Source organism: Rhipicephalus microplus, unplaced genomic scaffold, assembly GCF_043290135.1.
Source record: "Rhipicephalus microplus isolate Deutch F79 unplaced genomic scaffold, USDA_Rmic scaffold_28, whole genome shotgun sequence".
Lineage (NCBI taxonomy): Eukaryota > Metazoa > Arthropoda > Arachnida > Ixodida > Ixodidae > Rhipicephalus > Rhipicephalus microplus.
Genome location: NW_027464601.1, coordinates 5,215,978 through 5,242,366, shown reverse-complemented (window position 1 = coordinate 5,242,366; position 26,389 = coordinate 5,215,978). Strand labels below are relative to the sequence as shown.

At 44.3% G+C, this 26,389-nt stretch overlaps 1 protein-coding gene across 2 annotated transcripts in view; it reads right to left on the bottom strand.

Moving 5' to 3' along the window:
• LOC142786698 (uncharacterized) overlaps positions 1 to 19,954 on the bottom strand; it is a 76,037-nt gene extending 56,083 nt beyond the window's left edge. For both annotated transcript variants that reach the window (XM_075884337.1, XM_075884338.1), the window contains exons 1-2: positions 19,789 to 19,954; positions 14,831 to 14,898 (exon numbers count right to left, since the gene is read on the bottom strand). In XM_075884337.1, coding sequence (XP_075740452.1) covers positions 14,831 to 14,898; positions 19,789 to 19,885 — 165 coding nt within the window. In that variant the 5' untranslated portion in view covers positions 19,886 to 19,954. The remainder of the gene's footprint in view (positions 1 to 14,830; positions 14,899 to 19,788) is intronic.
• Between the last annotated feature and the right edge of the window lie 6,435 nt (positions 19,955 to 26,389).

Genomic DNA, 26,389 nt, shown 5'->3' with positions numbered 1-26,389 from the left:
ACTGCAGCCTTGGCAACAGATGTCTTGACACCAACAAGCAGCATTCGCAAAGCACGGCTCAACTGCATAAGCATTGCTTTGATTTGCACATCCGATGACGTAGTCTCATGTTCATGTTGGTGTTCTGGTCTTTGAACTTCAGCACTCCGATGTGGCAGAGAAGGTCACGGGGTATTATCCGTCGCGTTTTTCAAAGAAGGTAAGGAAGAGATGCACAATACTAAAACGCGGCGGGGGAACGCTGGTTCTGCGAGTGCGTGACGAACGCGCAATTTTCCTGGATACCGGAACCATTTGCCACTTGATGACACCGCTCCACTTGCTGATGTGGTGCGAGTGGAAAGGATTCATTACTCAGCCTCAGCCCTCCTCCTTTTACAGTTGCTGTTTGTTAATTGGGGACAACTAATATTTTGTAAGACAAAGTATAAAGCCTAGAGATATAATCTACACCTGTTTTACCTGTTTTAATAAGTTCAATTGCGCCACGTTCGGCGAACGTTTAATATACATAAAGCAACTCGATTTCTCATTTAATAGATGAAGGTGCTACGAAGAAACGCCTGTGATATTTATGATTAATTGAAAATATTTTGTTTGAAGCACCAAGTGGTCAAGTTATTGAGCACAAATAGATACAAGACATATTATGCATCTACTATTGTGCAATACTCGTTAGTAGTTAGCATCTAAAAGAAAGAAAAAGCGAGTTTCTACAAAACCGGCGAGCAGAAAAATTAGCTATATTCAAAGCTGTGTTGTAGGTTTCCTAATAAGTATAAAATACTTTGCTCTTCATAAAATCACAGAAATTGGCCTGCTGCTTCCTTAAATAGTAGTTCAGAGTATCAGGTTGTATAGTTTTGTCACTTCATCGGTAATGCGTGACCAAGTATAGCCATAAACAGCCCAAATGACACAATAATATTTCATCAAGTTTTCGTAAGAGCAATGACCAACTTCACTTGGGGAACAAGTCTACTGTAGTCCGCATAGCCACTAAATCTTATGGCTCTGCTATGTAAAAAAAAGATATTGTTACAAAAATTTTTATTATTTTGCCCATAATCATCGGAACGTAAATAAATTTCTAATTAGTTTATGTCCAATATGTTTTTATAGAAACCTTAAATGGCACTTCCTCTAAAGGAACAGTGAATTCCATTTTGTTACATGAAATAGTTTCGCCGTACTTGCAGTACAACCAAGGCTTGTAAAGCGAGAATGCTTTCAATGCTTACGCTATTTCCATTACTACTAGGTAACGCTTCCGACCAGGCACTGACACTAAATGTCATTGAAATAAGGGAATAATAGGCTTTTTTAAGTCGCCCATTTCAGTTTTTTTATGAAGGGCAGTGAGGCCAGTGCATCCGCAAACAATGCGTGAAAGGCGGAGTGAATGCGGCCGGAGTGGGACCACCACCTTAAAGCTCAGATGCTCTGCAGCAGGTGTTGTCCGAGATATTTGTTTAGAAAGAGTGAATAACTACACAGAGTACATTATATTATCCTATGAGACAGCATAAATTCGTCCAGTGAGCCTAACACTTTATGAAAGGGCATGACTTATACTATTGTTATCAAGGGCTTGTCGGCAATGATCCGCGCTTGGTATCACTAACACATGTTTCATCAAGGCGGCATCTCATTTCACAATGGCACATTTCCATTTTGCTTGGATATGATCGTGCAACAGCCATTGTGGCCTGTAGCAAGTGAAGTGCTGTGCAGTTAAGTACGTGTAGGAAGAGCCAATTTTGTGCAAGGAGGATGGAAAAAGAACAGAGCGTTGTGTAGAGCCATAGAAAGGCTGAAAGCAAAAAAAAAAAGAGTGTCAGGCACGCAGACCTAATTGTTTCATTGCCTCCATGTTCAAAATGACGCTCCGAGTTTCCCTTTCCCCCTCAGCTCTCAAAACACTCCGAGAATCAAGACCTCTTGCACGACGTTTATCTACAAAAAAATTATGTCATAGCAAAGAAAAATTTTGTCTCATTAAAAACAACTGCAACACGTTTCTCAGTAATCAGGATTATGTTGCCTTGTTAACCATTTGAAGCACAAATTTTTAAAACACCATAAAGTTTACCCATCTATCTTTCCGTGCGGTACGAGGGGACTTGCAAAGATTTGCCTAACGCTTCAAGTGCTTTCACCCACTTCTTGTACTAGGGAGCAGGTGGAAAGTTACACTGAGGGTGCGTCATCAGCTTGTAAGCTCAAAAAAAAATTGGCAGCATATCCACGGAGTGAATGATGGAGAGTGGGGTGAAGCATTCGTGCGTCCATTCGTTCTTGCTTCCGTCCGTCCATGCGTCCGTTTGTGTGACCGTCCGTGCGTCCATCCGCCTGACCATGCGTGCGTCTGTTCGTGTGTTCGTCCCTGCGTCCGGTCATGCGTCCATTCATGCATCTGTCTGTGTGTCTATTCGTCCATCTATTCAACACTCCAAGTACCACCATCTCCCATCTTTTCATCATGTATTCCTCACATAGAAGCACCGCCATCCAGCGGACATTCCAAGGACTAAACTAGAGGTGGCACACGCACACTTTCCTCCGGCTTGGGCTTTGGGTGTATTTCCCACTTTTAACCACCTCGAGTTCATGGTATGTACTAGTTCACTGTATTCATGGCACTGCGGCCAAACGCTCACTAAACCTTTCTAAAACCAAGAAGGTTACGCCCAGCGAGTATAACGTAGAAGCCTTTTCCTGTCAGATAGTGCTGAATGTACATGCTAATGACTGCTAATGGGAAATGAGAGGCAGGAGAATGCGACTTTTACTTTCTTACGGCTTGCGCTGTGTATCTACTTCCTCTACTTCCCACCTTTAACCACCTCGAGTTCATGGTATATACTAGTTCAATGTATTCGTGGCACTGCGGCTCAACGCTGGCTAAATCTCTCTAAAACTATGGAGGTTACACCCAGCGAGTATAACGTAGCAACCCTTTCTTGTCAGACAGTGCTCAATGTACATGCCAATGGCAGCCAATGTGAATCGCAGCGTGCGCGCTATCGAAAAGCCGAATGCTCCTGTCTTTGATTCTCCATTAGTAGCCATTGGCATGTACATTGAGCACTATTTTTTATTGTTCAACAACGCACAGAAGAAACCTCTCACCGGCACCACCTTGGAGGTCAAAATGTCATACTTGTTATACACTGCAACGGCTACAAGGCATGATCAGGTGTCACTATAAAGAGCTTCACCCCTAAAAGTTTTTTTCCTTCGAATGCGTAACATACTTTCACTCTAGTAGTGTAGGTGATAGCGCGGGCATTCCGCAGTGAACGTACTAACTATGCAGCTTACGATGCTGAAATCAACCGATGCCCTTTCTATTTGTGGTGCAGTCATTTCGGTTCACTGCATAAATAGAAAAAATAGAGGGAACCATTCTTAGCTGATTTTGGGAATCAGTTGTCAATTTCAGGCCGCAAGTTGAGTTGTTTGATTTGCCAAACTGGTTTTCGGGATCCTTCATTACCGATCGATAGTCTTCTCTGTTTATGCTGAAAAAGTGCTGCATGTCCCCTTTAACCAATTAGGAACCACAAAAGATGTACTGATTGGATTTTATGGACATTTTGCCAAAATATTTAAAAGTAATAGACAACAACACGTACAGACTTTTAAAGAATTTTATGAAAATTTTTCAGAAGTGATTACCTTGTACTTTGATAAGTACGGCGGCCGCTCGAGATAGCAATAGGAAAGCTGGTCAGATGCAAGAATGGAGAGTACACTTGGTCCTTGTCAAATGAATACCGAAATCATCGTGGCCTATACAGCTTATTGCAGTACCGACGCTTTATGGAAAGCGCTACATCAAGCTTCTTGCAACACTATTTCAGTGTATTGTGGTATGCCGGCACTGTTTTCCAGGCTTTGTGGAAATGGTGGTATATATAGATAGAATTTATTAGTAAGCTCAGCACACGCTAAAGATCTTTCGACACTTCCGTTAGGTAAAACGACGCAAAGTGAGTGTCTTTTTATTATACAAGTAGAGGGCAGTAGTCGTCACGTAAATTGTCTGCTGAAACAAAGAGTGCAGTTGCAGACTCCATGTCTATTGTCTGCAGCTAATTCTATCAGATGGGTAAATGCAAGCCTGTACCAATTTTTCCCAGTGATGAAATATCTGTAGTTATTCATAACACGGTCGTAGAGTTCAGCCCCTTCCATGCTGTTGTTACTGCTGCTTAGAAGAGTTTGCAGTGGCACTGCATTTTTTTATTTCAAATGTATGACCACCACGCTACAGAACATAGAAACTACTGTGCAGTCGTTCGCCAGAATAGTAACTATGACTTTTATCTTTTGCCTTAACTAAGCAGAATTGTTTGCAATATCCAAATAGAAACTATACTCCCAACGTTTCTCTGGTTTCATACGTTTTATTGTTGACGCGCATCACCATTCGTGCTGTTTTCATTTTCCTCCTAAGTGTCTATTATAGCCAGAAGTGACATTGAAACCTCAACGGGCTCACTCATAGTCACAGCGGTATTTGTCCCAGCCTCTTAAGTATCAGATAACTAAAAATAAACCGCATCATTGCAAGCGAAACAGCTGGTTCATTTTCTGATGCACCGCACAACGTTAGGTACGTGTGTATTCCCACCAAGTCTCCTTGTACTATAAGAAGTACACCTACATTTGAATACACTTTCGAGCATTCCTACGCTTTATATACACTTCTTGAGCGGTGCAGAGATTATTTAAAGTGAAAGCAGGTGTGAGATCACAACTCAGGTCTCGCGCAGAGCCGTAGTTGTCCGCCACCGCTGCTGCCACCGCCGCCGGCGTGCGTAACCGCATTTCGTGAAATTAGAAAAAAAATAGGCAGATCCCACGTACAGTGGGAATCGATGATATGCGAAGCACGAAAGAGAAATGTTGATATGTATTTTTAAAATCAGCATAACGTTATGATGTGGAAGTAAATGATGGCGTACATGTCTTTCGCGTCATGATTATCATGTTTGATTGTGTCATTTACCTTCGTCAGCTATTCATGTCACGTGATACAAAATTTAGTATAAGAGGAGCTAGTGAAACGGCCGCGAGCACGCTATGAGCGGGGTATGTTGCCATGTTCCTAGATGACGCGCGTGTCAGGATTATCATAATTGCACCAATCAAATAATTTGTCATTCAATGACGTCACGTAGCACCAAATTCGGTATATGTGGAGCTAGGAAAACAGCCGCGAGCGCATCATGAAGGGCCAAATGTACTCCAATGTAGGGTTGACGCGCGCGCACGCTGGGCACGTTGACGCTACGTTAGCAAAACGCGAGCACTTTATAGTCTGACGGCAGGCGCGTCCAGCGTTCATCGGCACGGCCCAGCAGCAACCGGCGTGAAATGCGAAATGCTGCATTTCGCGTCGATACGTTACTGGACGCCGGACGCACTGAAACGTACATGCGTAAAAGCAACGCAGCACGGTGCGTGCCGGCGAGTATATATATGGCAGGACCGGCGCCTTGCGTGGCAACGCTGGCGTGACGTGGCGAATTGAACACCGGCGAGCATGCACACCGCGTCACGTCAAAATGTATTGGCACCTTGACTGTGGCACGTAGTCGTGTTCTCAGCGACACGCATCTCATGATTATCATGTTTGCACCAGTCATATAGCTTCGTAATCCATTCACGTACTGTAATACCAAGTTTAATATATGTGACGCTATCGAAACGGCCGCGAGCGCATCATGAACGTGGCATGTAGTCATATTGTGTACATGGCACGCATGTCATGATTTTCATGTTAGGGTCCATGTTTGCACCAGTCACATACGTTCGTAATCCATTCACGCACTTTAATACCAAGTTTAATATATGTGACGCTATCGAAACGGCCGCGAGCGCATCATGAACGTGGCATGTAGTCATATTGTGTACATGGCACGCATGTCATGATTTCATGTTAGGGTCTGCCACTTGTGTTTCTTATGCAATCATGTCTTACCATACCAGTTTTCCAACATGCTATGTGAACGAAACCACCGCAAGAGCTGCAGGACCATGAATTGTAAATCATGACATTCATGACATACATGTCATAAGTTTCGTGCTATGAGTAGTCAAATATGATCTTCATTTAGTCTTGCTATGCTATATGCCATACCAAGTTTCGTATCCATATCATTGTCGAAACGGCCAGGAGAGCTGAATGTTGTAGGCGGCCATATAGATAGATAGATAGATAGATAGATAGATAGATAGATAGATAGATAGATAGATAGATAGATAGATAGATAGATAGATAGATAGATAGATAGATAGATAGATAGATAGATAGATAGATAGATAGATACGCTCAAAGCTGGCTAGGTTCGCTAAGGAACGTTTCGCATTAAAAAAGAAACTACTATTAATGACACAGTGGGGCTCTTACCCGGGACCGGTGGCGGCCAGCTCATTATTCAACCACTGAGCTACACCAATACTGGCGAATCGTTGGCAATCTTGCCTTAGGCAGGCTTAATGTCGGGAAAGCAATCACGTTAATACCACCTATAAAGGGTTTCAAAATAGCGAAAGAACAAACAGCTTTCGGACAATGTGAATAGCGTAACGAGTGGGTCGTCCAGTGCTCGAACCCATTTAAAAATTTGTTTTTCTTCAGCTAATAACTGTGGCGCATACCCACTTTAGGCATAATTGCTCATCATCGTCAGCCACTGCAAGAACGATTGGCGCAAAATTTTTCAGTAGGTTGCAGCTCAAGGACGTGCAAGCACGTTAGAGTCTTCCTTTATTTCCCTTACCTCTTCATCTTTATGCCGGTTCAACAGTAAAGTTGTTTCACTTACTCACTCACAATAGAGTGTCTTGTTGGGCGAGTTGGTTCACTCTTAGCGAGCTTAAGGCGCAAAAAAAAACGAGCTCAATGAGCTTATGGCACTTGTCCTTCTTTCATGTTTTGTTTTCGCACGATAAACTCACAATAGTTTAGGGGATATCATGCTTCTCAGAAGAATGACGACAAACAGCATAGCGAATGCCAGCCTACTACCCTAAACTTTTAATAATAATGCCGTAGGGGACGTCAAGCAAGTGTGCTTGCAGCGGTTACTCCATGAGGTTTTAGAAAAGGTTCTGAAAGGCTGCTTTTCTAGCTATCGCTGTGATTGTGCTGTGCCTTCCGCGCACGCCTTACTATAGCACAAGCAATCTACTTTATTAGCGCATAAATCCTGAAACCTGAAAGAAATTTGGAAAACAAGCAGCAGACCACGTGCGTTTGACAGAATATTGTTTTCCTAAAGTTGAACGACAGATAGAACAGAAAAATATCAAAGAGTCAAAATGCCTACTTAGCATTATCTTGCTGGAACCCTTTGCCTCCGAAATTCTAATGAGTGAAATCAGAATATAGTATTATGTATTTTTATTCCAGAATAAGGAAGTGTACTCTGTAAAGTACAGTGGTCCATAATAGGTTTATTTAATAAAGACGCTGTACATTTAGCTTCATACTATTTAAAAATGAAGGGAAAAAGTTGTGTGGCTCTTCACCTGGCTTGCTTTTCTAGCTGGCGCGTTAAATTCCATAATTTTGCCTTCCTCGGCTAGATAGTCCAACATGACGCAGGGAAAGAAACTAATACGACAGGACTGCAAAGGCTATCTTCTCTTTGTCAGTCGATGTACTGATCTTCGACCGTGCTCATCTGAAACTTCCCTATCCAACGCGGTATAGGACATGCTCAAAGATCGGACACCTTGCAAGCTTTCAGACCCCACCATTCCCTGTTACTGCCTCAATTGTCTGCCCATCATTAACGAAGTGACGATGTCATCTGGCGGCATCGTTGGGTGACGTCAAGATAGCGTCAAAAATCTCTGCAATATCTGGAGTCGCATTGACGTAATATGATGATGTCATCACGTGATTATCATTCATGCATCAGTCGTGTTACCACCGACACGACAGGACGCTGACTAATTTTCTTGATTTTTGAAACAATTGAGGCTTTGTTCTTATTAAAAAAACAAGGTCAATTATTGGGTCAGTTTACTTTACGGAATTTCTTTTTACTTTAATATGCATTTCAGCACGTCCCGTTTGATATAAATTTGGTTCAATTTTTAAGCGGCCGCGTTTAAGGCGCAAGGTGTTTGCGGTAATTGTTGTATAGCCTAGTATAAAAAAATGTGCCAAATCTCAATGTTTTGTTCTCGGTATAATACGGAAGTGATACCTGTACTTGCAAAAATAGTTCAGTGTTTATTTTGCATTGTTTTGTCACAAGGGCGAGGGAGTGAATGCGACAGCAACAAATTTCAATGTAAGGCGAAGATCGGCAAGCAGCTCAAAACTTGAGGCACGCACCTCGAACAGAAAGCACACACGAAATGAGCATACACAGAACGAGCGCGGACTAAGAAAGCTCACAGCTCGACACTTAGAGCAGGCATTTTAAACAGAAACAAAGACGCACGAAATGAGCACACGAGTACACACAGGACAAGCGCGAACAACTGTCACAATTTTCGCATCTTCGTGGGTGAGCAGCGTGCTTCTTTCACGAACACACCCATGGCAGATGGTGAAGTGACCCTCGCACTCTCCTGGATCACGAGTCTGATAAGCGCGCACGCAGGAGAGTAACCAAGCTCCGTGAATACGGTGCTCTTCCAAACAAAAACATGGCCCACAAGATGGCGGGCGCGTGGCGGCTTTTTCTTCGGACGGCGTGCACGCAGAGAACGTGTTTGCAGGGGTGGGTGTAGCCCGCTCTTTTCTCCGCACTGCGGTGCTCCTTGGTATGGTCGAAAAAGGTGCCGCACTGTTGACAAAGGTTGCATGTGGCAAAAAAAAAAATTTAGCACTTTTTTAGAACTTCGCACTCATTTCGCCATGTGGGGCCTTGGTGTTGGAGAGGGAAAGTCAATGATTGGGCGTATATTTTGAAATGGGCTTTTTTTTTGCCGCACATTTGCGCTGCCCATTCTAGAGCACTTAATATTCCGATGCCTCAGCAAGAGATTCGTATGTGCTGGAAACTTGGTGTACTTCGAAGTTTCCAAGCTGTATATTATGGAGGGCACTGGCGAAGAAAAAAAAAGACTTCCCCTCAACAAGCGAAATCAGAAGAGGGCCGCGTTCTACACTCACAGGTTACGCTCGAATAAAACGGTTGCTTCTTATTCCCTTTAATGAAACAAGATCTCTCTTTCACTGTAATGCGGCTTCAATAATTCTCCCGTCGAGCCAAAGAAGCAGGGTAAATGTGTGAGGGTGCTGGCGGTCACCATGCCTCCAGACTATGTCTAGATTGAACGTCACCGATTCTGCTACGACCACCGGCTGGTTACAGACACGTTTGGGTCACTTATGGTCGCCCATTTACACTGTGAATTTTGCGGTATTCGGTACAAATGTTGGGCAATGTAAGAACGAATATCAAGGTGTTTTGCTTGTATAAGAAGTACGCAACACACGTTCAGAGTTTGATGTACTTGGTACCAAGCACTGCAGTGTTACATGCCAGTGACAATTTGCACTGTTTCACCCTTTATTAGGCTACCTTGGCGAATACTTAGTTTTCATTAGAAAGACGTAGTTATGCTACATATGCGACCCTTCGATTTGAATACAGTTGACAATACAGTAAATGAACACGGCACTGATATTGTCATTGTGCTGCCAAAACATATTCAAAATTCAGATGACTAAAAAGAAGTCAATGACAACTCGGGCACTTTCACTGTGAAAAACGTGGGTAGATCGGCAAATTGAAGCCTTCAACAATATTGCGGCAAAATTACTTCTCACGTACCTAACTTCAGTGCCATGACTAGGGTACTCAGTTATGCAGAGCGTGATCCTACTTTGGTTTACCACCTCAGAAACATCGGTACGTGATACCATGGAAAAATTTGATTCAGCATAAGGTAGCTATACGGTTCAACCGGAATAATTAGCCCAGTAATTGCCCATGAAATCTCCAGAAAGAAGGAATGCTAGAATGAGTATATATTTCACAAATGTTCGTATTCAGTGCCAAGACAATATGGACTATAAAGAAAAAAAGTCATGCTGCCGCATAATTATTGATACCTCCATGCAATAACCTCTCAGGTTAGCGCGAAACCATGCGCACGGTGGAATCCCGTACGCTCTACTGTCTGCCGCGGCGTCCTCTCGCGGGAGCCGAGCAAGTGAGGCGGTACTCGTTTATTTTCATGAAGAACTTTGTAATTTTCACGGCTAAAAACAAACATGCCACGCGCCCACCATCTCGCAGGCCATGCGCCAGAGGTGACAAGCGTTACAGCAGACTGATCGTGAGCCCTTGATAGCACCTCGCTATTGATGACGAAAACGCGCTGAAGTGTTGAAGCTCTGAGGACCACTAAGTGGTATATGGTGTATGTAAACGGCTTGCCATTAACTCACCTGATAACGTCTGTTCTGTGGCCTAGTCGTAAGCACCGTGCGCAGCGGATTGGTAGAGTGCTAGTTCGACGCCCCACGGCAGATCCTTTCCTTCTAGTTTTTTGTATTTGCGATTTGTCACTATATATTTTGCAAAGCTATATGCATGACGGAAACACATCAGGGAAGCAGTAATAGACCTCGACATAAAACACTTCTGTGTTAAAAAGTAGAGTTAAAGGTTGCTTTATCAGGTGATGAGTGCGCCTGAACTATATGGTTCAATCTGAGAGTTTTATTTAGAAGAACTCCAGAACTCATTACTCTAACCTATCCTCAACATGAAGCAGCGGTGTCTTTTTATGAGCTGCTAATACACAATTACACGTAAGTAATGCACGTGACTGTTGCCCGAGCATTAAACATTTGATGCCCGGGCAACACAGGTAAGGCGACGGTGAGGTGAAGCTATAACAAGCTATCGAAAATACGCAGGCACGAACACAGCTAATCTGCGACTAGGCACAGCAAGACAGTTCCGATGAAGCGATAAGTGCCGACTGTGACAGTAAACCACTAAAAAAAACGAGTGCAACCGCCGTGTTCTCGTGGAAGCAGTTGCAGGGACAACTTCCCCTGGCCCTAACTAATAAGGATGGACTGATAGGTTTGTTACACCTAGCATGAACGTAGCGTGATGCGTCGTCAAAATAAAACTGTGGTGTCGTGCCTAGGGCGGCTAGATATTTTACTACAATAGCGTTATAGCACACTTAAAGAAAGGGCGTTTCAGTAGGAAAATCACAACATGATTGCTTGTTTATCCACGCGAAAGCAGCATTTTAGGAAGTTCAGTGCACGATAGCTTCATCACTCATTCATGAAAAGATTAGGTTCTGTGGGCACCTGCTCAAAAACAAAAAATTACTGATTAGGTCGGGAAATTTGTATTGTCAAATTTCGTTATATTGTGTTTGAGCAGCTCTTTCGTAGGAGACAGCGTTATCCTAAAGTAACATGCGGCATCCTCTCTCATATGTAACTTCTCTGAGTAAGGAAGCTTCTTAGTCGCGGAAAAAGCAGCATTTGTTCGGGGATCGAACCCCGGTGGATTTTTCGGTGATTCGGACGCTTTCTTAATGAGAATTTCATATGAATTCTGTTGTGATTTTCTGGTACAGACGGGTGGTTCACCGTTTATTCCACCTGGAAAAGACTCGAATAACATTATAGCGTTCTCACTTTTTTGCCGCAGCACTGAAGCCAAAATTTGCAGCCCCCTACAACTTGGAAAATAGGGGAAAATGTATGGATCCCTGACCTGCTATTTCTCTTCCTTTCTTTCTTTCTTTCTTTCTTTCTTTCTTTCTTTCTTTCCTTCTTTGTTTGTTTGTTTCTTTCTTTCTTTCTTCCTTGTTTTCTTTTTTATTTTTCATTTTTGTTTTTCGTACTTTCTTTGTTATTTCTCTCTATCTTTTTCTTTATTTGTTATTTCCGCCGGAGGTTTTCTATCCTGCATTCCGGGAATTAGACCCTAACCCCAAGCTTAACAACGCTACACATCTGTTGCTACAGGAAGCATCGACGTTTTAACCTGAAACAATGTAATCCAAGAAAAAAAATGAGGCATCTCGAAATTATAAGGGGCCTCAACAGAACAAGAGCGTGCCACGTCGAAAAATGGCTGATTTCCGACAAGACTATGACCAAGTGCACAAATGATCTGAACACGATGTTTTCAAATGGAAATATAGGAGCGCCGTGCCTTCTACGAGCTCTTTCGTATAAACCCTTATATATGTACACTATTCAGCACCAGAATTTTTGTAAAATGTGCCACCACCACCTCTCCCAAAACCTGTAATTCAGATATTTTGATTACAATTTTGTTAAATGCAGTGAAATAAGAGTTAGTAATCTCTTCAATAAATGATATTTGAGTAGCACATATTATGAACGTTGTAAGCATGGCTACACTGATTAGAGGCAGTTTCTTCGCAAGCACATGTAGGAGCACATCGATTCCCGCCTTGACGCTATCATTCATATGATAGCGTCAGGGCGGGAATCACGGGGAGCATCACAGGGAGCATCGACGTTTTAGCCTGAAACAATGTAATCCAAGAAAAAAAATGAGGCATCTCGAAATTATAAGGGGCCTCAACAGAACAAGAGCGTGCCACGTCGAAAAATGGCTGATCTCCGACAAGCCTATGACCAAGTGCACAAATGATCTGAAAACGATGTTTTCAAATAGAAATATAGGAGCGCCGTGCCTTCTAGGAGCTCTTTCGTATAAACCCATATATATGTACACTATTCAGCACCAGAATTTTTGTAAAATGTGCCACCACCACCTCTCCCAAAACCTGTAATTCAGATATTTTGATTACAATTTTGTTAAATGAAGTGAAATAAGAGTTAGTAATCTCTTCAATAAATGATATTTGAGTAGCACATATTATGCACGTTGTAAGCATGGCTACACTGATTAGAGGCAGTTTCTTCGCAAGCACATGTAGGAGCACATCGATTCCCGCCCTGACGCTATCATTCATATGATAGCGTCAGGGCGGGAATCACGGGGAGCATCACAGGGAGCATCGACGTTTTAGCCTGAAACAATGTAATCCAAGAAAAAAAATGAGGCATCTCGAAATTATAAGGGGCCTCAACAGAACAAGAGCGTGCCACGTCGAAAAATGGCTGATCTCCGACAAGCCTATGACCAAGTGCACAAATGATCTGAAAACGATGTTTTCAAATAGAAATATAGGAGCGCCGTGCCTTCTAGGAGCTCTTTCGTATAAACCCATATATATGTACACTATTCAGCACCAGAATTTTTGTAAAATGTGCCACCACCACCTCTCCCAAAACCTGTAATTCAGATATTTTGATTACAATTTTGTTAAATGAAGTGAAATAAGAGTTAGTAATCTCTTCAATAAATGATATTTGAGTAGCACATATTATGCACGTTGTAAGCATGGCTACACTGATTAGAGGCAGTTTCTTCGCAAGCACATGTAGGAGCACATCGATTCCCGCCCTGACGCTATCATTCATATGATAGCGTCAGGGCGGGAATCACGGGGAGCATCACAGGGAGCATCGACGTTTTAGCCTGAAACAATGTAATCCAAGAAAAAAAATGAGGCATCTCGAAATTATAAGGGGCCTCAACAGAACAAGAGCGTGCCACGTCGAAAAATGGCTGATCTCCGACAAGCCTATGACCAAGTGCACAAATGATCTGAAAACGATGTTTTCAAATAGAAATATAGGAGCGCCGTGCCTTCTAGGAGCTCTTTCGTATAAACCCATATATATGTACACTATTCAGCACCAGAATTTTTGTAAAATGTGCCACCACCACCTCTCCCAAAACCTGTAATTCAGATAGTTTGATTACAATTTTGTTAAATGAAGTGAAATAAGAGTTAGTAATCTCTTCAATAAATGATATTTGAGTAGCACATATTATGCACGTTGTAAGCATGGCTACACTGATTAGAGGCAGTTTCTTCGCAAGCACATGTAGGAGCACATCGATTCCCGCCCTGACGCTATCATTCATATGATAGCGTCAGGGCGGGAATCACGGGGAGCATCACAGGGAGCATCGACGTTTTAGCCTGAAACAATGTAATCCAAGAAAAAAAAATGAGGCATCTCGAAATTATAAGGGGCCTCAACAGAACAAGAGCGTGCCACGTCGAAAAATGGCTGATCTCCGACAAGCCTATGACCAAGTGCACAAATGATCTGAAAACGATGTTTTCAAATAGAAATATAGGAGCGCCGTGCCTTCTAGGAGCTCTTTCGTATAAACCCATATATATGTACACTATTCAGCACCAGAATTTTTGTAAAATGTGCCACCACCACCTCTCCCAAAACCTGTAATTCAGATATTTTGATTACAATTTTGTTAAATGAAGTGAAATAAGAGTTAGTAATCTCTTCAATAAATGATATTTGAGTAGCACATATTATGCACGTTGTAAGCATGGCTACACTGATTAGAGGCAGTTTCTTCACAAGCACATGTAGGAGCACATCGATTCCCGCCCTGACGCTATCATTCATATTTCGCGTACCAACGTGGGCATTTATGACCATCACGTACAACGCACTCTTTGACCAGAAGAGGCCCTTGCCTAATGAAAATTTAGAAGTTGTAATGAAACAGCTCAAGCATATATTTTGGCGCCCAGAGGAGTAAAAATGTCTTCACTTCTCAAAAGTGTTGAAAAATTGTGCAAGTTCATTGATTATTATTGTTTTTTTCTTTTTCTTAAGACGTGTTATCATGCTTGTCTAGCGAATGTGCGTGAAGTAGCCATAGAGTGGGCAAAAGCCTATTCCGTCCCATGGGCTACAGGGTGCAAAACACAAACAGAACATAGTACTTACTATAGACAATGGCACCAAGCGATGGCAGTACCATTGACCTGTTTCCCATGCTTTTATTTGCGGCAATGCTGAAACACGTAAATATGTAACCCTACATTTAGAACTTTTAAGCAACGTTCACCTTAAGTGATGACGCATGCTTTTTGTTCTCAGATGAAATGTCGTCTAAATATGCAAGCCCAATAAAGTGTAATAAAGAAAGAGTTGGTTTTTTAGAACGCTTTGCCAGAATTTCGCCCTACAAGTCTTGTATTGCTAGAGCAACTAATTTCTACGCACAATTTCCCTAGTCACACTATCTAGTCTAAAGACCAAATAGTGTGCCAGTGAAATTACTTCAAACTATAGTAGTGTTCTTCGAAACGGCATTCCAAGAAATTCAGTTCTAGGAAGTAGTTTCCTTTTGCAGAAACAAGGTACCGGTACTGTTCCATATTAGATCGGTGAAACTGTTACCGTAACGCGCCACGTTTACGCATGAAAGACTGAGGGAAGAGAGCTCCTTCAACAACGTTTCTCGGCTTTGAACGCACGCAGCACACAATGCAGAAGAAGGTGGATTGACGACTGCATGAGGTGCAACAATCTACCATTCACATGTCACAGGAGTATGCTGCATCTTAGTTTGAAAGTTAGGGCACCCTACGGTAGCGCACAAAAGTGCGCAGTACAGAGACTGGTCATGTGTGGGAAAAACATCTCATTACTTTTCCTGATAATATAATCTAGTATGGCCGTATCGATAGCTGTTCTGGAGTGTAGGAATGTTGACTCACCTTGGAAGAATTATACTTCACATTCTAGAATGATCGTACCGCATTGTCAAGCTGCCAGGAAAGGGCACACTGTTTTTTTTTTCATTTCGGCGACTTTTCTGGTCAACATACTCATAAGTAGTGCGTGCGCCAGTGAGTGTGTTATGTCGGTTCTGCAACACAACCATGTGACTTTGTTGGCCTAATTGAGACACCTGCGCGTGGTTCCATCGTGTCTTCAAAAATTGCCAATGATTGTCGCGAAAGGGGTCAATCGCCCATATAACAGAGGCACCAGTCACAGCGCTTCAGACACAGAAAGGGAGTAAAGCACTGATCTGCTAACCACCGTAATCCAGCGCAGTGACTTTCCCGTGCGCATGCATGGTCTCGGGCCTCAACATTATGGTGGCAATGTTAGGCTTTGAAATTATGTCCTTTCAAAGTGAGTACCCTAGCTATGTGTGGTGTACGCTCTGGCTATCTATGTATATGTTTTATGTTCACGCGGCCTCTACTGCTAAAGTTTGACCTAGTTCCTGTGAGTATTTTCGCTCATCGCATTTACTTATGACGCTCCATGGCTCAATCCACCCTGTAGTGTATATATCTAGTGAATGCTGCCGGCATGCACCACGTCAGCAGCTATCAGCAAATCTTGTTAACATTTCGTTGCGTGGCTGTTAGGGTAGAGGACTGAATTGTAATGTGCATTGCTTTTGCCATCCCGAAAAGGTCCCTGAACGATATTGTTCTAGGATAAATTGTGGTCCTCAGAAAGCACTCGAAGAGAAGTTTCCTGGTGAAACCAGCTCGTGTCGTCCTCAGTAAGTCTTCGAGAAATGCGTGAGAAGAATCGTACCAGTTGCGGACAACCTCAATACATCAAGTGTTGTCAGGGAGGTGGGTGACACAGTGGCACCTGTCTGGTGCCTGCGACGGTGGCGTTTGGTCAATAATCTATTTAGCATGCCAGCTACCTCCGCGGCTCTCAGTCTATAGTTTTTAGTGTGTTTGATTTATAACAGCCGCCACATCGATAACGACTGTTATGCAATGAACAATACGCGTACATACAGTGATACATTCTTGTTGCACCCACTGGGCCTGCCCTTATCCCTACCACATCTATTCACTTCATTCTTATTTGTGTACAACATAGCAGAATCCTCAAATTCCTAATGGAGTGACCCTTCAAAATAAAAACAAGTTGCTAACGACCATTTCAAAGCTTTTCTGTCATATTCCAGCCTCCAGATCAAACCTTTGCCAAGTACGAAGGGACTCGACTCTTGGACATCAATTCATATACTTTTACTGAAATAGTGAGTCAGAACCTATTCAACATCTAAACGTATTGTTAATTTCGCTGTGGTTCCCTGTACATGAAACGCATGTATATTGGTGCAAATGTGGCAATTTCTGTTCGAAGAAAACTTGAACGACGCTTGAACTTCGCTCTCAAGAGCAGAATGCGATAATGTAATCGAGCTACATGTGTGTCGCCTCATCCGTTCATAGTGTGGCTTTTGTTCTCGGTAAATGCTTGAACTATGCCACAAAGAAACTAACGTTAGCAAGCCTTAACATTCGCCGTTTCAAACTATTTTATAACGCAAGTTTAGTAGCGAAGTGCCCGCTTTGCCAAGTTTCTTTTTGAGAATTAGGCAATAGTTCCAGTATGCGTCACAAAGGCAAACGCGAACCTACGGCGTGGTTGACTTTGTCTAGATGCTTTGTAATGGGTGGGCCTTTAAGACTCCCACTCATAGCACAATTCTGGTGTGTTGACGCCTGGTAAGATTGTATGCTCTTCCCACACAACATTATATGCGTTAAGACGACTCGTTTAATTACGTGATATGTTATATTTTTCTGAAGCAGTTTCAAGCAATCACCTAACTGTTTTGTAGAACGCCTGCTTGCTTCGTAAATGGCTTGGAGTCAATTCACACTCGAACTGGTTTTTAATACTTATTTCTTTCTAGTTATTCCAAATTTTCACTTTTTCACAACCCCATTTCTTTGTTGACAATCAACAACGCCGACGCCGACGCCGACACCAGTAATTTACCATACAAACAATTTAACGCTATCACTTTATTATCAATAGTGCGGTATTCTGACTGCGAATTTGAAGACTGACGCAGAAAGTGCCGCATGTTTTGCACATGTATAGGTCGAGCACTAAAGTGGCATTGAGAATTATTTGTAGTATGGCTAGTTGCTTGTAAAAAATTAGTCTAGGATCGTTTTTTCACACTCTTTTTATCTACATATAACCTGCTGGCACCAATGTTAAATTAGTAAAACATACATAATGCAAATGAAATATAAATTTCACAAAATTTGTTCTGGACATTATCTGGCATTCTATTTTATAAACATTGAATGTAAGGTTAGTGTAACAGTGCGGTCAAATTTACGAAATGTAATCGTAACGAGTTCCTTTTGCATTTGGAAACTTGTAATGAGGATCGTTCCAGAATGAGAAGAAAACGAAGAACAAGGTTTGGTTCCAGTTTAATACGAGCGTGTACAAAACTTCGAATTACGAAAATATATACCCAGCGCCTTGATGGACGAGCCGAATATTCACTCTTGTAGGTATACTGGAGCTACCAGCTGTGTGTAGCAGGAGCTTAAAAATGAGCCGACAGACTCTATGACGACGCGAGCAAACACGTGTTACTGACTAAACCTCAAAGTAGGTTGGGATACTTGTAGTGTTCTATTTGTTAGCGTGATTTGGCTTGTTTAATATATAATGTTTAAATCTTCTCGCCGCGTAGCTGGGTCATAACTTGCAATGAATAATATATAGGTCCGATTGCAGAAAGTCCGATTACACTGTTTCTAAACCGCATTGTATTAAGTTTTAGTGTTTCTCTGCTTACGACAGATGTCCGCGAAATAAAAAAAAATTTACCACATCGCACGTCTGCATGCGCGCATATGCATGTCATGATTTCAGTGCTCTCTAGTTTTGCACGTGTAAACGACCACATGACTTGGCTGGGTGTGTCGCATCGAGAAGGCAGAGGAAGTAGTCTTCACTGTGCGATGATGGACCTTTTGCTCGCGGCAACAGAAGCAATAACACTGCGCCTGCATCATTTTCATGATCCAGCTTTAGAGAAGTGTATTGTTTGTAGGTGGAACGTTATAGAACACTGCAATCCGGGTGCGCAAAGCTGCGCATGTCAAGCAACCTTTTATTGGTACAAACATAACAGCAACTACAGCAACAACCACAACAATACCAGTAATATTATACTTGTAATACTAATAGTATCTGGGGTTTTACGTCTTAAAAGCACGATATAATTATGAAAGGCACCATAGTGAAGACATCCGGAAACTTCGACCATATGCTGTTTTTTTAACAGTGCATGGGCCTGCACCATTTCGCTTCCATCGAAATGCGACCACCCCAGACTGCTTCGAATCCCCGACAATCGGATCGTAATAGGCCGCGAAACGCTACCAATGAGTGGATGTATATTTAGAAATTGTGCTATCAGGTCTTTTGCAAACTGATATACAGTGTGCTCATTAGAATTTTCTGCCCAGCTTTGTTGCTTCACAACTAGTCAAATATACATGCCTAATAAGTCAATTAACAGGAACATTAAAACTCTGTGATGTACTTCAAGTCAGGAAAATGCGTTTGGTCGTGGCGTAATAGATCACGTCGAAAATATTAAAACTCTGGCTAGACATAGCTGGGGCACCCTATATATCGTGTGTCTAATTGAGTATGAAATTAAATTCTCCGGGAACGCTCTCTTTGGGGTTGGCTGTATTGTGTTCGCAATGAATTTGTTGCTGTATATGTGGAACTTTTTTTTTCTAGAAAACAACCTACGAACATGTATGCTCAGAAAACGCTCCAGCTATAGCCTATGCGCTGTGCAGCACAAATTAAACTACACGGTCCTATGGAAGGGGGGGGGGATATTTACTACTGGTGCCATATTGCAGACCTTTTTAGATGTTCGCAAAATCGTAATAAATCTCGACCATCTTTATTCGAAAATGAGCGTAACTGTTATTAGCGCTCTTAAAATACTATTATGTTTTATTTTTTTTATTCTGGTAGGTTAAGTGCTTTGATTTATTACGATGTTTTATGCTCCATTGTGGCTCTTCTCAGAATGTCGAATTTCTAAGACAGCGTGAGAGTAAAAAACTTATACGTACCAACAAATAGAACAAGAGCAGCAAATATGGACTTCAAGGATAGCGCCATAGTTATTGCTAGGACTCGCCAGGTTAGTGAGTTGGCAGCGGCTGACATATCAGTGTAATTCTCATCGTCCTCGTCAATATGAACTGCGGGATGCTGCTTTTAACCTAAAATATGTTGATGTGCACGTCTGTCACTTGCGTGTTTCTTAGAATCTCTATTTTATTCACCAGAATATCTGGAGCATTGGCGATGACGAGGCGCAAACGTTTGTTGAATTGTTCCTGTCTTGATAGCAGTGCAAAAACAACCGTTGCGCTGAAGTGCAGTAAAACGTCACGTTGAATTTGTTGCTTCAAAGAGGCTTCGGTATATAAATATGACGATTTCGGGAAATACTATAATTGTAAAAACGGAGTCTATTGTCGTATTCGATAAAATACAATGGGGTGGCGTGCACAAGGTAGCGAAATAAGAGCCTTTGTTTTCGAACAATTAATTTATTTATAGAAAGGCAGAATAATAGGTGCCCGGAGATGTCACGTGCCTGTTTTGAGGAACCTGGTGAATAAATTGATTTTCGACTCAAGCCTGCTTACTTTACGGCGCGTTGCATGCCCGTGCAACGATTGCTTGCAGTATATGCAGTGCTCTGTGCTTCTATTTTTAGAATACTTCACACTGTATCTGTCCTGCAAGCCTGCCAGTTAGCTAAGATGGTTGATGAAGTACCTTGGCAAAAGCGTGTTTGCTCAGACTTTATGTGAAGTTACTTGTGTAGACAGTGTCAGCAATGTGAATGGTTGTGCGAGGGAACGGCTATGGTAAATTCACATATTGGCCCAGTAGAGTCTCCCTTCGGCAAGCTAGCTAGTCGCCCAGCGCTGCATTTAAAGAAACAAAAATAAAAACGGCAAAGGGCTGTGGCAGGAACTAGATGCACTGCAGCAGAATAGCAGTAACTCTAGTGCCAGCCACTGTAGCAGAGTGCCACTCACTGTAGCTTTTCCAACGCCACTAGCCATCATGAACTGCGTAGAAGCTGGTTCAAAGGCTGCACTGCGAATAGCGCTCGCCGCCCCCCTGCAATCTAATGAGTGACTAAGTAACCATCGTGTGCTCTGTAGCTAATTAGCCACCAACTTGTGGTTTTATTTGAGTTAGATTCATGCCCTTAAGCTTCGGCAGCAAAAAAAAAAAAATTGCTGTATGCTTAGTGTGGCACACTCTAAATCTCGAATGACCTATACTTTGTGTTATTGAGTTCTTTATTATTTTGCATAGCTGGTGCTACTTGACCATGCGGCAGAGGTGGTGCATGTTATTTGGCGCTACTATACGCCTTTACGCTTTGTGTTACTGGACAGATTTAAAAATTCTTTTGAACTCTCGTGGTGCAGTCCCAAAAGACCATGTTTCTTCTTTCTCTGCTGGTCCTTGACACGCCAGGCACTTCGACTGGCGATCGGCGACAGGCTTCAGCAAGTCGCCTAAAGAGACAAAGCTAACTACAGTTGCTAACCAGGCAAGGTAGCAGACCAATGTGCTACTCTGCTCCCGTAGGAATATTCAGTGACTCTAGCTGGCACGTTAGGCCATGCCTTCATTTTGTAGGTCCACCAAATTGCGAGCTTGATATATATATATATATATATATATATATATATATATATATATATATATATATATATATATATATATATATATATATATATATATATATATATATATATATATATATATATATATATATATATGTATGCAATGCATCATTGAGTCGAACTTAGTCGGAATGATAAGTCACATTAGCACATACAATCATCGGAAAACAGTTCGATCTTCACAGGTGAATGAACAGAAAAATAAATATTGTCACGGGGTCGTGACGTGGCCGAAGACAGGAAACTTCGTGTTTGGATTTAACTGTTTATTTGGGCGAACCTGTGCCCGGTAAAGAGAAAGTCTAATTACAGCAGCAGTCTTGCAGATAGCAGTCTCGGACTGATAGCGGCGAACGCAGCGTCGGCCTTCCATCAACAACTGACAAGCGGCGAAGCGCGTCGGCATTTATACCCTTGCCGTCGAATGTTCTAGCGTTATCGCTGGTGGTGGCGTAGGTTCCAGAACAATCTGTACCGTTCGCACAGTGGGTGTGATCTTATCGAAATGATCTACTACAGTCCGGAACCTTCTCGAAACCTGCAGGCGCGGTTTGCGCCGAGAATCGTGTGGTGTTTTGGAACGATAACAAAAACTTGGGAAATGGAACGTGGCATTGCCCCCCTCTGAAAAAAGGCATCGTCCCGATGCTTTAACTAAAGATGAAGGTACAATAATAATGCAAGAAAGTACAATGAATAAATTACAATACAACAATAATACAAAAAACACTGTTTCAGTTTGTTAACGTGCATGAAACGGCTTGAGGCGCGCGACATGGACGACCGAGACGTCGAACCACTTTCTACGGTCCGAAGTACCGTCGCAGAAGCTTTTCACTTAGTCCACGTCGGCGTATCGGCGTCCACACCCAAACACGTTCACCGGGCTGGTATTCCACGAAGCGTCGTCGAAGGTTGTAACGGTGGCTGTCGGTCGTCTTCTGATTCTTGATACGGTGACGCGCAAGTTGTCGGGCTTCTTCGGCGCGTTGAAGGTACTCGCTCACATCGAGGTTTTCTTCGTCGGTGACGTTGGGTAACATGGCATCGAGCGTCGTTGCCGGGCTCCTTCCGTACACCAATTTGTATGGAGATATCTGCGTCGTCTCCTGCACCGCCGTGTTGTATGCGAAGGTCACATACGGAAGAATGGCGTCCCAAGTCTTGTGTTCAACATCGACGTACATTGACAGCATGTCGGCGATCGTCTTGTTAAGCCGCTCGGTGAGGCCATTGGTCTGTGGGCGGTACGCTGTCGTCCGGCGGTGGTTTGTTTGGCTGTATGCCAAGATCACTTGAGTAAAGTCGGCAGTGAATGCCGTTCCTCTGTCGGTGATAAGGACCTCCGGGGCGCCGTGACGTAGGACGATATTTTCGACGAAGAACTTAGCTACCTCGTATGCGCTGCCTTTTGGCAGGGCCTTTGTCTCGGCGTAGCGGGTGGGGTAGTTGGTAGCTACCACGATCCACTTGTTTCCGAAAGCCGACGTCGGGAACGGCCCCAGTAGGTCCATACCAATCGGCTAGAAAGGTCGGCAAGGTGGATCAATTGGCTGCAGAAGTCCCGCTGGCCTTGTCGGCGGTGTCTTGCGTCGCTGACAGTCCCGGCGTGTCCTCACATAACGAATGACGTCGGTGGTAAGACGTGGCCAGTAGTACCTTTCTTGTATCCTCGCGAGCGTGCGAGAAACACCGAGGTGCCCTGCCGTCGGATCATCGTGCAGGGCCGGCAGGAGTTCTGGTCGCAGAGCTGAAGGCACCACAAGGAGGTACTTAGCTCGAAGCGGTGAAAAGTTTTTCTTTTGTAGAAGACCGTTTCGTAGAAAGAACGACGCGAGTGCGCGCTTGAATACCATCGGGACTTCGGCGGTCCTGCCTTCGAGGTATTCTATTAGGGCCTTAAGTTCCGGGTCGGCCCACTGTCGTTTAGCGAAGTCGTCGGTAGTTATCGTTCCCAAGAAGTAGTCGTCATCCGGGTCGTCGGGTAGCGGTTGGTCGACAGGCGCACGAGAGAGAAAGTCAGCGTCGGAGTGTTTTTTGCCGGACTTGTAAATGACAGTAATGTCATATTCTTCAAGTCTCAGGCTCCATCGTGCGAGGCGACCTGAAGGGTCCTTCAAGGTGGCTAGCCAACACAAGGCGTGGTGGTCGCTCACAACATTGAAGGGCCTGCCGTAGAGGTAGGGGCGAAATTTCGACGTAGCCGAGATGATGGCGAGGCACTCCTTTTCTGTTGTGGAATAATTTGCTTCTGCTTTGGATAGCGATCGGCTGGCGTAACTAATAACTCTTTCAAGTCCGTCAGCCCTCTGCACAAGAACGGCGCCAAGACCTACGCTGCTTGCGTCAGTATGTATTTATGTCTCGGCGAATTCGTCGAACTGGGCAAGTAACGGAGGCGTCTGGAGGTGATGTTTAAGCTCCTGGAAAGCGTGTTCCTGTGGCGTTTCCCACTTGAACTCCACGTCTGCCTTGGTAAGGTTAGTGAGAGGATCGGCGATGCGGGCGAAGTTTTTCACGAACCGCCTATAATAGGCGCACAGGCCCAGAAATCGGCGCACGGCCTTCTTGTCAGTGGGCAGCGGGAAGTCGGCGATGGCGGCTGTTTTCCGTGGATCGGGACGAACTCCAGACTTGCTAATCACGTGCCCCAGGAACAAGAGCTCCTCGTACGCAAATTTGCACTTTTCTGGCTTCAGTGTGAGTCCGGACGTCTTGATGGCTTGAAGTACAGCTTCAAGACGCCGAAGATGCTCGTCGAAACTCGAGAAAAACACGACGACGTCGTCCAAGTACACAAGGCAAGTCTGCCATTTCAATCCTGCCAGTACTGTATCCATAACGCGTTGAAAAGTTGCAGGCGCTGAGCAAAGGCCGAAAGGCATCACCCTTAACTCGAAGAGGCCGTCCGGTGTTATAAACGCCGTCTTCTCTCGGTCTCTTTCGTCGACTTCGATTTGCCAATAGCCAGTCTTGAGGTCCATTGACGAGAAGTACTTGGCGTTATAGAGCCGATCAAGTGCGTCGTCTATTTGTGGGAGAGGATACACGTCTTTTCTTGTGATTTTGTTCAGGCGGCGATAATCGACGCAGAAACGTAGGGTCCCATCCTTTTTCTTCACTAACACCACGGGGGATGCCCATGGACTCTTGGACGGCTGGATAATGTCATCTCGCAGCATTTCATCAACTTGTCTCTTCATGGCCTCACGTTCTCGCGTCGAAACCCTGTACGGACTCTGACGGAGGGGTCTGGCATTTTCTTCGGTTATGATGCGATGTTTCGTGATTGGGGTCTGCCGAATTTTCGATGACGACGAAAAGCAATCTTCGTATTGCTGGAGCAGGGCCTTGAGCTGTTCTTGCTTATCGTTCAGAAGTCTGGGACTGACGTCGAAAGCTATGGGAGGGGCTTGGTTTCTCTGAGCAGGTTCCGCAGAATCGGCGAGGGCGAAAGCACTGGTGGCTTCCACAATTTCTTCGATGTATGCGACCGTTGTTCCTTTGTTCACATGTTTGTACTCATTGCTGAAATTCGTGAGCATAACCGTTGCTTTGCCTTCCCGCAGCTCTGCAATTCCTCTTGCGACGCAAATATTTCGGGTGACCAACAGATGCTGACTGCCTTCAACGACGCCTTCCAAGTCAGGTGATTTAGGAGCGCCGACTGAAATAATGACGCTTGAGCGAGGTGGAATGGTGACTTGTTCTTCCAGCACATTCAAGGCATGGTGTCCTGACGGCGTGAGCGGCGGTAGTGCTTCTTCTGTGGATAACGCTATCGACTTTGTTTTTAGGTTGATGACAGCACCATGGAGGCATAAAAAGTCCATGCCAAGGATGACATCTCTCGAGCAACGCTGTAGGACTACGAAGTCTGTAGGACAACTACGGCCGTTAATGGTGACTCTCGCTGTGCAGATTCCTGCAGGCGTTACGAGATGACCTCCGGCTGTGCGGATTTCAGGGCCTTTCCAAGCTGTCCTAACTTTCTTTAACTTTGCGGCGAACGACCCACTGATGACAGAATAGTCGGCTCCAGTATCGACGAGAGCGTTGACACTGTGGCCGTCGATAAGAACGTCAAGGTCGCTAGTTCGCCGTCTCGCATTACAGTTAGGGCGTGGCATCGGCTCACGGCTGCGTCGGCTTGTTTCGCTGCTTCCATGTTGCGTCGTCCGGCCACTTTCGGTAAGTGAGCTTTTGCCTTCAGGGCTTTGCCTGGTTGGTGTTGTGTTCAAAAAGCTCCGTCGCGGCGGCTTCGTCGTCGGAGGATCTTCGGTAGTTCGTCGCACAGAAACCGCACCTCCACCGGTGGCTGCCCTTAGTTTCCCGGATACGGGCTAGGAGACCGGCCCCGCGTTGGGCCAGAGTACTGCCGGAGGTGCGGTGACATGCGGCGGCTGGGCGACGGCGAACGGGAAGGACTTCGTGGTGTCCATTGAGTTCCTGCCAGGTAGTCGGCGATGTCACGTGGCCGATCTCCTGGCGGCGGACGCGGTGCAATGACGGCGAAGCCACGCAGTCACATCTGTCAGTACTGGCAACGGCGGTATGTGTTCCCGGCCTCGCCGCAGTGGTAGCAGAGCGGGTGGTTGTCAGATGCACGCCAAACGTCCGTTTTCCTCGGTGCACTGCGCTGGCCCGCTGGGGAACGGTAGGACGTCGGTGGGGGTGGTGGTGGCGGTGGCGTCTGGCGACAGAAGTGCGACGGGGCGGCGTTTTGGCATGGACGGGGAGGAGCGTTGTGGCGCACTGCAGCGGCGTAGCTCATAGTTTCTGGCTCGGGCAGCGGTGTTTGGGGAATTCGAAGCAATGGCCGGACTTCTTCTCGCAAAATGTCGGTGATCGAATCCACTTGAGGCTGCGCCGAAGGCAACAGTTTGCGCAGCTCTTCCCGCACGATCGCTCGGATCGTTTCACGCAGGTCGTCGGAGTCACTGGCTTGAGCAGC